This window comes from Morone saxatilis, unplaced genomic scaffold, assembly GCF_004916995.1.
Source record: "Morone saxatilis isolate NCDOM2014 unplaced genomic scaffold, NCSU_SB_2.0 Contig14, whole genome shotgun sequence".
NCBI classification, from domain to species: domain Eukaryota; kingdom Metazoa; phylum Chordata; class Actinopteri; family Moronidae; genus Morone; species Morone saxatilis.
In genome coordinates, this window is record NW_023339696.1 from 5,836,177 (window position 1) to 5,848,597 (window position 12,421).

General features: G+C 39.0%; 1 protein-coding gene across 1 annotated transcript; it reads left to right on the top strand.

Annotated features, from left to right (window-relative positions):
- Positions 1–7,598: 7,598 nt before the first annotated feature.
- On the top strand, positions 7,599–11,105 carry LOC118322620. Its single transcript, XM_035654345.1, has 4 exons — positions 7,599–7,731; positions 7,828–7,921; positions 9,082–9,399; positions 9,492–11,105. The coding sequence occupies exons 1-4, from the start codon at positions 7,705–7,707 to the stop codon at positions 9,848–9,850; spliced, it is 798 nt and encodes a 265-aa protein (XP_035510238.1). The 5' UTR covers positions 7,599–7,704; the 3' UTR covers positions 9,851–11,105.
- The last annotated feature ends 1,316 nt before the right edge of the window (positions 11,106–12,421 follow it).

Consider the following 12,421-nt stretch of genomic DNA (forward strand, 5'->3'; position numbering starts at 1 on the left):
CGAAGAAGAAGGGGGCGTTCCAGTCAGCGAAAACGGGAACCCCCACCAGCACGAGAACGCCCATTTGTGGCTGCAGTTGGATGATATTGAATATTGTAGGCTACATTCATCTCTGAGGTTTGAGGACACATTTCAGCACCTTGGACAGCTCCGACTGGGACTCTGCAGACTGACAGCGGCTCAGCAGCGACACCCAGCGGCCTGAACACAGAATACACTGACAGGAGTGCGAAACATATAAACTGAGTTGAACTCAAAGGCAACAATATACTATTTTTCTAGGAAAAATAACTGGATTTGAAAAGGTATTGTATAACGAGACAAAATACAAATAAATAAATGTAATGTAGGTAATCAGGTAGATTTCTTTCAAGATAGATGAAAATGGTTATTGTGTTGGTCATCGTCACCCATTTGAGAATTTTGCCACTGAGCAAATAAACATAACAAGTTTGATCAGTTTAACTTCATTTACATGGACACTTTAAGTGAACTTTAAGACACAATACAGCAACAGTTTAATGAAATGTAGCACAACCACAAAGGGACTTTTCATTGTTGTTGCTTGCCAGTGTCTTTATAAGAAATACAAATGAAAGAAGACAAAAAAAATCAATGGCTTGACCTCAGTATATCCAGCGCGCCATCTTAAAATCATCAAGGAAAGGGTGAACATCGACTGACAGAAAAAAAAAGGCATCCAGGGCCACATCCAGCATCCATCTAATGGACAGCAAGTGGCAGCATCCTCTGTTGCCATGGAAACTGTGTTCACTATGTCGGGCCTTGGCTCTCCCTGTTGCTGCTTTTGCCTCTTGGCCTGCAGCCCAGCGAGATAGGCTCAGCTGACATTACAAGCCGGGGCTGAGATTAAAAATGCACCAGTGGTCAGATCACATTCACTTACTGTCAAACGACAACATGACTGTGGTCTTCATCGGACTGACAGGCTGCACGGCTTCATTACAGCACTGAATGACAGGAAACCTCAGCAACAGTATCAGTTAAAGATTTTATTTCCGTGTGTGCCATATAAACTAATTGAAAGAGATATTCCAATCATTCGAAAGCAGCATTTTACTTTGGCTGCACAAATGAGCAAAGCACCCAAGCGTTCACTGGATCTGAGATAAGCTATCATACCCTTTCAATGATTCTAGTGCCACCTGTAGAGTTTAACCAAGTACAGCAACACCAGCAGCGCCCTGTCAGGATAGCTCTCAAACTTGATCTTTATTTCTCTTTCATGTCCATGTCTTTTTTCATTTCCGCTTTTCTTATTTTTCTTGCCTGCCTCCAATCATGAGTAGCCTAATTCTCCTTGTTTATCTTTTCAGTTATCATCTACAGCTTCTTGTTGACCTCTCCAGCACAGCATTAATCTACAATATTTATTATCATACTGACATATACTGCCTCACTGTTTTAGTCTCTCTCTCTCTCTCTCTCTCTCTCTCTCCCTCTCCATCTGTCTACTTGTCTCATGAGTATATCCTTCCACTGCAGTTTCTTTCTCCTTCCCACTGTTTGATTTGGACTCCCTCTGCTTTACGGAGCATTCACAGAAGCAAACGCCCAAGGACAAAGAACTCTTAAAAGTACTGCCTTGATACTAAACATCGTATTTGTATTCAACGGGGAAAATATACATCTAAGAAAAGCAGAAGTGGAAAACACATGTGTTACAAAAAATGTAACACATGAGCATTGTAGTTGCATTGTAGATCAAAGTAGAAATAACTCCCAGTCACACTGAATCTTGTGTTTTTAACTATTGTTTGTCTGCCAGGAATGTGTGAGAGAATCAGGGACTGAATCCTAAGCAGGGCAGTTCTCAGTACATCAGCCCACATAACTTTATTTCTTTGCTGAGCCTCACTCAGAGAAGCTCAAAGACAAATAATGTATTTAAGTATTTTGAAAAGTTCTTGTCTCCAGTGCCCTTCTCTGGGCTTGATTTTATAAGGAGTATGGTCTATGAACACCATAATGTTAGTAGTTTGTATAACATATTAGTTACCGTAAATGTCTAAGAGAGAGCAGAGTAACTGTTCTATTACTTTTAGCTAACTAACTAGCTATTTCTACCATTTATCTGTTTCTTTATCTAACTATTACACCACATCATTTCTTCTTTTTTTCAAAGTCACAGTCTTTACACGTACCCCCTGGCAACTGTATAGGTAGCGTATCCCTTGCAGTAAGAAGCTATCTTTATTTGTTTTAATTGCTTTTTTGTAGATTTTTACAGTACTTGTTAATTGCATAGATGAGTTCATCTAATGTTAGTGAAGTCACTCTAGAAAATATAATATAAATTTCTTCAAACATTCAAACACCTGAGGGCAAGGTGATTCAATTACATTGAAAAAGCTGCTAAACCTAAAACAATTGAACAAACTGACTCTATAGGGTGCTTAGGCACACCCTGCTTTGACTTTGTCTTTTATCCCTTTAAACAGCTGCAGAACCACATCATTCAACATGTTTCAGTGCCATTCTTTTAAAACTGCAATTAAGTGCCAGTTCCACACTGAGTCACACTGACTTTTTGGCACTGACTGACTCTAACCGTGGACACTTGAAAGACAAGATTTTATTTAAATTCTTCAGTCCCCTCTCTCCAGCATGCCGCATTCCCAGCTACACATGATGCATTATTTCTCACAGAGGAGTCCTCAGCACGTCTTTGCCTGCTCACTGATAGATCACCTGCTTTACATTGCCGTAAATGTTCATAACAGCCATTAACGTAACTGAGAGTGATGGCACGGCACTTGTGATGCTCTGATATTGGTGCAATAGTCTTAATGTTCATTTATACAGCTCCATCAAGTTCAGATCCATTAAAATCTAAATGGTTGTGCGTGTCATAGCAACAAAAAGATGTGTGACATTCCACAAACTCCAAGGTCCAACAGAGACATCTATGAATTTTTACGAGTCTTTCCCCTCTCTCTGCAGAGACTTTTGACACTAAAATATTAATGTAACAAAATATATACCAGCATACTTTGATAAATACTTAAAATGTACTCTTCAAACAACACAGTCATAGTCATAGTAGGTATACTTTTATACATCCTGTGTGAGTGACTGTACCTGCAGAGTAGGGCTGCACAATTCATTTAAATATGATCAAAATCGCAATATGGCCAAGTGCAATATGCAAATCGCAAGAGCTTTAATGTTTTAGGTCAAATGTGTGACAAACAGCATTATAATGAAGTACGGTAGTGCTGCAGAGGTGCCCTGGTGTACAAATCCAGATTTAATGAAACATGTTTGTTTGATACAGAACCCCAAAAATTTCACATTATCATGATTTTATTACTTTTTTGGGGGGTAAAAATTCAATTTATGATGCAAACATTATCATGTCTACATAATCGTGAATCGCAATTGCAATATCTGTCAAATGAATCGCAATGTGATGTTTTTTACCTCATCGAGCAGCCCTACTGCAGAGCAGCGTCTCACAAGTCACTTTCAGAGTTTTTCTTTGTCATCTTCACACCACACGGCGTGAAAAGAGGTGCATCTGTCGAAATGTGGGACTTCTAAATCCAGGTGTGAGCTCACTTTTTTTCAGAGGTTGGTGTATATAAACAGATCAAAGCTGAGTGAAAGGCAAACATTTCAGAAAAGCTGGATATATACTTCCAGTTCATGTTTCAGGCTGACTGCTGGCCAGGTATCACAGTCTTTCTAACATTATAGTTTCACCTATTACATTCAAAGAGAAATTCTGCACCTGTTACTATATTCATCTGACTGTATTAATAAGCTACATAGCAGTTAATGATTTTGAAGAATGAGCCGTTGAAAGTATTTAGAGGAGAAGTAAACAAGGTCTTACTTGAGGATATCCTTTGCACTGGCAGCAATCTCTGTGGAGGACAGTTTGTTGTGTCACCACGAGCAAGTGGCAAGTGATGAGAGAAGCTGGAGCCTTGTACCCAATTAGGATGGAGGGTTAGCCCTCGGGGTGTGCAGCATCTGTCCCAAAGTGTTAAGTGAGGAAGATGTCCAGAGAAAAATCTTCAAAGTCACTGCACAGTGGATGGGCCACAAACTCTTTAAACACTGTTTTCCTGCCATCACATAGTGTTTAATCTCAAAGTTGAGGAAATATCAAAAGAAGATAAAAGCCGCTGTGCTGCAAACAGTGTCTTATGATATATACCATAGTGGGAAGGCAAAACACACACACAAAAGAAAAACACCAACCAATATGTTCAAGTTTGCAAGATGTGTAAAGTTAAAACAGCCTTGCCCATGTAGTGCATTCATACACCTTAGCTTTTACCCCATAATTATAGCAACATACAGTATACAGTATGTAAACATAAAGTCAAATATCAGTTACATAACCGGTTAACATGTGATTGTCATTTGGAAACCCAAGCAAAGTGTAACCTAGTTGACAGTCTACAAATTCAGCCACATATCTACCTATAGATATAGAGGTTGATCATCACTTGCATAATCTCTATAAAGACAAATTCTTCTAAAGTATTGAGAGTTGCTAATTAAACTTGCCTTGTATACCATCAAGTAAAGAGAAGAACAGTTGCATTCATTCAGGTGTCAGTCATATGACAAATACCTTAGACCTTCCTCAGGACAATGATCTTTTAGTGTTACAGTGCAGCTCACAGTTGACTGGAAGCCGACTCTAACAAATAAAATAAAATGAATAGCACTTATAAAAATATAAGGTTGTAAAACTGCCCCTGCGCTTGTCCAGCCTTCCTGCTGTGCCACACAGTGGATATACAAATCAGTTTCATTCATGTTGCAGACAAGAGCTGGCAGACTGCTCAGCAGTTCTTTTGCACAGATTTCATCCTGACACATCAAAGACACAAAAACTTCTCCTGGATGTTCAGAGCTGATCACTCTTCTCCCTCCACTACAGAATTAGTTTTCTGCTCCTCTTGTCTGTCTTCCACCCGAGAGAAAACGAATTGACAAAAACCAAACACTAACAGAACTGAGCAGCACTGCTTTTCAACCCTTGCACATATCTGAAAATATAATCTGGTAACCTTTGTGTTTGTTTTGGTTTCACGTTCCTCGGTCGCAGTCTGTCTTTCTCGTGACTCCATTCTTCACCTGTGCACATATGTGACTCACTAATCAGCCCTGACCTGCTGCCTGATTTCCCAGCTGCTCCACATCTCTAATAACTGTCTGGCTGACTGACTGGGTGTTGTTTGCCAGTGTGTGTCAAGGCTTCACCTGTGCCTGACTCAACCTGTTGGGAGTTAATCTGCCTACTCTTGCCAGTTTTCTTTAACCGAAAGTATATGCAGAGTGCAGAGTGCATTGTGATCGGAATCAGATCAGTCAAGCATTACCCCATTTACACCTGGCATTAAAATACATATAATATATATAACATATATCACAATATGTTATCTGATTATGTGATGCATATGAATCCATTATCTATAACTGTTTTTCCTTCAGGCAGGCTGGGGGCCGAGGTCAATTTCAGCTGACACTGGGTGAGAGGGGGGAATGCCATAAATAAAAAATAATAAATAAATGCATGGATAACATACTGGGACTGGAATGTGATTGGATGTGACTGGATCAGCCAGAGCACATTTGGAGAACATGTTCAAAGGTCACTTAATAAGCCCTGCAAAAGCTACCGGTAGTAGCAAAAATGAATAATTACATGTTAAAATCTGAATGTATCCAGATACAAATCACATGTTAATAACAGGTGAAAATGGTGCCTTAGCTCTATAGATATAAACTTGATTTAAAATGTAATAACGCACTTATCTTGTTGTGACTTGTAACTTCCTCTCTTGCAGGATTACTGTGGTATTTGGAGATGTCTGGGCAGATATCTTTCTTATTGTATTAGCCTCCATTTTCTAGATAACACAAGCAAATTACTCGCTTTTATCTTCTTAATCACATCCATCTTCTCCTCACAGTACAGCTCCTCTACACTGCTTATTGTGCAACTGGAGAACATGTCTGTGGTTTTAAAATGTAGAGGGTGAAAGTCAAGTACAATCAATATATCTTAATGCAACTGTTGCTGCGATTTATAGAGAGTCCTTAAAATGTTTCACATCAATTATTTACAGGAAAATTGATTTAGCAAGTTAGCAAGACAACACAATAATTTGTAGTGTAGAAACAGGACTTTGGAAACCAGCCTATTATTCTTGTATTTTTATTCATTTAATTATAGCCTACACTGTTTCTTCTTTTGGTGTTACAGTCACATTCCAGGCCAAGCTGTGACAGCTCAACAAAACTCAGCTAAAACTCTTACAATTGTATCATTCCTCTCTGAAGAAAACCCCCAGCAAAACTTATTCGTGAACAAATAACAGACAATCCCTGGATAACAGAGAAGATTGACTGTTTTAAAGATTCAATCTAAAACTCAAATGCCATCTTGCTTCTTTGCCAAAACTGCTGTTAAGTCAGCATAACCCTCAGTTTTCCCAACAAGTGGAGTAATTTCTCCTTCCAGAGATAAGTGGTTTGAGTGAGTCAGAGTGACAAGTACAAACCTATTTAAAATGACACTTTAAACCAACAAACTGGCTGTTTTCAATTTGACTAAGAGAAACGTTTTTTACACTAAAGTATCAGAATAAACCATCACAAACTATGATGTCTGTCATTTGTTCCTTTAGTGAGGACAGCGATTTAAGCTCAAACCACATTAGATGTAATCTGTAATCGACAGAGAGTAAATCTATCTAAAAGATTCAGAGAGGCTCTAATTAGAACTAATTAAAAAGAAGCATTTCAGCTTAAGGGGCAAACATGAATTGTTGTCAAATATGAATGATTATCCTGAACCTGTTACAGTCAACACATCTTAAACAGTAACACCACCCCATTCTCAAGAAAATATGAGGCTCTTATTTGCCAGACTTCCAGTTTGGCATTTTTATTTGAAACCGCTGAACTCGTATTCTCAGTTCCTCATTTCCTGGACTTACCAAAGGTGGGCACAGACGCAGCTCATTGTCAGGGGCAAGGGTCAAATTTAGATGGAAAAAACAACACCGACCTGGAAAACCTTTAAAAATATTCATGTAGGCTCGGGGGTTTAAAATACAGAGGCACAGAATCATTAAGACTACTGGGTTAACAGATGGCTCCTTGAAGTAAAGGGGAACAAAACTTGTGAAATCCAAGTTACTAATTAAGTATTAAACATATCTGATTAGTAATTGTTTGATAATAGACTGTATATATGCCTAAAACTATTGTTATATGACTTTTTATAGTAAAAAATAATAGTCAAATACAATAACTAATATTTTTGTGAGCCAGAATTAAGTGTAAGCTCAAAAAAATATACATAAACATATGTATAAAGCAGGAAAGTAGAGACAATTTGCAAAAAAAAACCAGTCTGTATGAATTGGACTGTTGGAAAAAATAATCCTTCAGTTATTTTCTCTTCATGGGGGCATGAAGGCAGGAAACCAAACAATCCGCTCTTCCTCGTGTTTCTCAACAGCCATTCCTTCTAGGGCATGTCTGCTCATGCTCGAGTGAAAACCTGAACCTCACGATCTGGAGTTTCTTTTTTTCAAATGCAGAGGTGGTGCTCGCTGAGTGTTCTTCCACACAACACATCCTCTGGAGCTCCAACACACTAAATGAAGCGGACCCTTCTGTTTGGGTCGGCATCATAGAAAGCTACAGTGGATGAAAGACATTTATGAGAACGCCATGGTGAGTACAGACAGCTTGTTTTACCTCATGTAGTAGCTCACCAGGTTTTGCTTTCATCTGACTCATCTAATGAGATAAATATTGATTTTAATACAGATCAAAGTGATGAGTTTCTACTCTGGTGTGAGGGCACGGCATGTTTATGGCTGGGTTTCCATCATCTGGTTCACTTTGGCAGTCAGGATCGCTGGTGAGGCTTTGTTTTGTGCATGAAAAGACATGTTTATCAGAGCATTTATTGTAAGTTAGTGTTAAAGGTTGCAGCTTGTGCACGGCGTTGGTGCATATTATTGTATTATGGCTGTACACTTTTTTTATGATGTAAGAAAAAAAGACATGTTGTAGCTCTTAAAGGTGTGTACTGAAAACAAGAATGGTTGTGTTCCTCTTTTGGATCCTTACTTTTGTTTGTAAAACTGAAACATTACAGAAAAAAGAACATAAATCATATATAACGATGTAAATTCAAATTCCTACCAAACCGCACTGTGTAAAAAACCCAGCTCCCCCAACAGCTACATGTGACAAAGTCAGTCAGTGACCAGCTAGCTACTGCTGTGACTACTAGTTAACAGAGCACGTGTTAAGAATAGAAAGGTTTCATGAGATTGTGTGACAATGTGATTTGAAAAATGTTTTAAAATTATTTACACATATTACTTACAAATAGTCTCCAAGGCAGAAGTGTATCAGAAATATGTTCAGCAGCAACATGTATCCAGCACTGTCCATCCTGCTTGTTTTAACTTATTAAGCTTATCTAACTAATAACATATTACTTTGTATTAACATAATTACTAACATATCTTTAAAGGCAGCAATCAGCTACAAAACTTTAATCTAGCTAAGCAAAACTCAAAGCTAGCATGGTTCTGCCTGCCGATTGTGCAACACATAATGCCACTTATTGTTGCTTTTACAGTCAAACACACAAGGTACCATGTGTCAAGTTGTGAGTTTGTTGTGTGCAGGTAGGTGGATTTTGTGGCATTTGGACAGAGCCAGGCTAGTTGCTTCCCCGTTTCCAGTTTATGTGTTAAGCTAAGCTAACTGGCTGCATATCATACAGACGTGAGAGTGGTATAAGATATCTTATTATCTAACTTTTGGCAATAAAGTAAATAAGAGTATTTCCAAAAATGTCTTACTATTCCTTTGAGATAATCCTAAAACTATTTTACCCAACTAAGGTGGCCCCAAATCTAAATCACGTGTAACTCAGAAACTGAATACCTACAGATTATTACTCACAGAATGATTATAACAAATAATATAAATTATGATATTTGTTTCATTCATACCACCATGTTATGTTATTTAACCTTGTCATCCCTCTCTCTGATAATTCAGTCAGTGAAGATGTGCCCCTGCAGACCGTTTCCGAGGTGGCGGCACGGTGCGGAGAAAATGTGACACTGCCGTGTGGGGTCACTATGCCAAGCCAGTCAGATATTAAATTATTTTCCTGGGTGGGTGGAAATAAATCATGTAAATATGAGGACAGTCAGCCTGACCCTGAGGTTCTGTGTGAAAGGACGGCAGAGACTCCCAACCACAGACTCGATATGACTCTCCTCAATGTGATGCCAGTCGACCAGGGAGAGTACTTATGCAAACTACGCTCCAAAGTGGGTGTAGGTTTTGCCAGGACTTTGGTTACAGTACAAGGTGAGTTGACTTTTAATATTTCATATTTTCTTTTTATTTATTGGTCTATCTTTATCTTTTGTTATCTTTCTAAAAGTCCTTGATCTTTACAGACTGCTTTGGAAATTCTAACTCCTACATCAAAAATACTGCTGCTACGTGTCAGTTCAGGGGAGTTTACCCCAGTGGCACCGTCCACTGGTTCCAGGGGGACGTTAACCTAACGGACTCTGCCAGCACACAGAAAGAGGAGGACCAGCATGGACGGTACGATGTTGTGAGTACAATAGATGTCCCGAAAGGAAAGATGAGCGAGCCCTACAGATGCTCACTGTGGATACCTTCTATCGGGAAGAATCTGCACACTCAAGAGCTACCTATGGTTAAGGCACTGGAGTCATCAGGAAGCATGGTGAGAGTGCAGTGGATCTGTATAATGGTGGAAATCATGATGGTGAAATTTATGAAATAAAGGAAACCAACGGGTAGATGATTTTGTTAGACAGCATTTGGAGAAGTTCAAATATGAAAATAATAAAAACAGAAATGAAAATGAGCCAATGATTGAAGCAGGGAATTATTGAGGATTAGGTGTACTAGACTTTATGTTGTATCCAACACAGGCACAGATCTTTGAAAACACAACAGCATTTATTGTATTGCAGTCTAAGAGGGTGTGTGCTTGAGAGGGAGAGCATGTTTTAATTCAGAATGTCAGTCACTGATATTATTCAATGATATTATTCAATGAGTGTAAACTTTGAGAGGAGAGAGGACTTTCACTGATTAAACGATGTACAGTTTACCTATTTCATATTTCATATTCAATCTTGTTTCATTTGTGGTATTAAACCTTCACTTCATCCTGGTGGCCAGAGGGAGGCAGTCTTCACATACAAGAATCCTAACTGATTTACTGCTGTTACTCAACTCTTGCATTGTGTAAATGTAGAGGAGAGCTCTATTCAGTACTCTAAATTTATCCCAAATACATGATCACCGAAGGAGAGGAAATGTGCCCACTTTAGTACTTAAGCAACAAAAGAAAAAAAGGATTTAATATCCTTTATGCAGACATGATTTATGTGAATGGCTTATCAGTTAACTGAAGGGCAACATGCAAATCTTAAATCTACAATACAGGGATCAAATAAACAGATTAGGGACACATGATTGTTTACCTTTTTCCAAAATGTTTTTGAAATACAGCTACTGATGATGATCTACACAAAATGTTGTATATATTGTATATTGATGTTTGGTTTTTAAAATCTGCTTTGTAGTTATTCTCAATAAAAGTGTAAAATATAACACATTTCATACATGTATGCTTTGTGAGAATATGTCATATAAAGCCCTCCTACAAAAGGAACCAGTGAACACTGTTAATATCATCTTCTGACCCGATGTGTTGGCTCATGTATGGTGAGACTGTGTGTCTGTGGAAAGTTTATTTTGTTATACAAGATCAGATCAGTATACTCCTCACTGTACGTCACTGCAAAAGTTCACAGATGTTCAGGCATGCAGTCCTCCAGGCAAACTACAGCAAGTGTTGCCACAGTGTGTAAGAATTACAGACAAGGCGGGGCACCTGGATACCTCACCTGGTATGTACAAAGGCCCGGTCCAATAAAGGTGACCACAGCTGACAAAACTGCTGAATGTGCTTTGTAATTTCTCTGCTCGGTGGTGCAAGTCTTAAATTGCGGCCAGGTTATGCTCAAGTGGATGGTGAGTAAACAGTAACGGATGGTCTGTTGTGTTTTCTTTGCCACTTTATTGGTATGCATTTCATCAGATATTACCATTTGGAAGATCTGATAAAGTTGACAACATTCAGTGGATAGTTTACATTTAACTGCAAGAGATGAACCATTGAGATAAGATTGCGGTAAATGTAAATACCCTAAGCCTAGCAAGCAAGGGCATGTGCAGGTATTGTGTTGCACAATTATGTTTTCATGTGTGGTTTTCATAACAGCAGAGGTGGTTACACAAATAGGAACAAAGCCATTAAAAGAAACCTAAAATCAAGGCTCAGACTGAAGAAAGTAAAAACCAACGCATGCAACACAGGTAACTGCATTCAATTCAATGTGTGGATGTATGTTGTATGCAACCTGCTGCGCCACAGAGTCAGAAAAACAATAGATTCCCAGCCCCAGGACCTTTGACTTGGTAAACCAAGCTACTGGAGCAGGAGAGGCAGTTAAGAGGCAAGAGAACATGACCTGAGGAGACCCCGCTGAGAGCAGATACACACTACAGATTAGTTACTAAGGACAGAACACAGAGACTGGATTTATTTGCTCTAGTAGAGCGACACCACAGATTGATTAGGGCTCTTTGGAGATCAAGAGACAGGCAAGCAGGCAATAGATCTTTTCAATAAATGTGTTGAGTGTTTAAGTGCAGTGTGTGTTTGTGTCTGTGTGTGTGTGCATGTAACGTGTTTACACTCACTGTTAGAAAACAAAATATATAACCTTTAGTCATTTAGGCCTAATATGTCAATGGCACACTCATATAATGGTACATACTATATGACCCTACATGTAGAAATGCACAGAGTGTTTATCATTATGAATCCTTAAAGGAATAGTTTGACATTTAGGGAAATATGATTCACTTTCTTGCCCAGAGTTAGATGAGAGTTTGATACCACTCTCATGCCTGTACAGTCATTATGTAGCTACCACCAGGAGCTGGTTAGCGTAGCTTAGTAAACCATGCTACTGCTGGCTTAGTGTAGCACGTTGGGCTTTTCAATTGTCGTCACCCAGCTGATATCAGTGATACACAGCGTACAGCACTATTTCTACACTGGAGGCCGCACTTGGCATCGAGAACGGGCCACAGCCTGGCATATCGACAGTTTGACGTGGCTGGTTAGTCGCCGTGTCCCTTTGTGATCGGGTTTTCATCATGGCTGCAGATTTTGACGTAATGTTTTGTTACCTTAGAATGAGCTGTTTTCATCTACAGAGGCCGTTGGACTGATCCCAGTCTGTATGCTTTGCTAAGATAACTAGATGCTGGC

Coding starts and splice junctions, on each gene's coding strand:
- LOC118322620 (XM_035654345.1), top strand. CDS start 7,705: ATGAAAGACATTTATGAGAACGCCATG. Junction 7,732..7,827: donor ACATTTATGAGAACGCCATG/GTGAGTACAGAC, acceptor ATTTTAATACAG/ATCAAAGTGATGAGTTTCTA. Junction 7,922..9,081: donor TTTGGCAGTCAGGATCGCTG/GTGAGGCTTTGT, acceptor CTGATAATTCAG/TCAGTGAAGATGTGCCCCTG.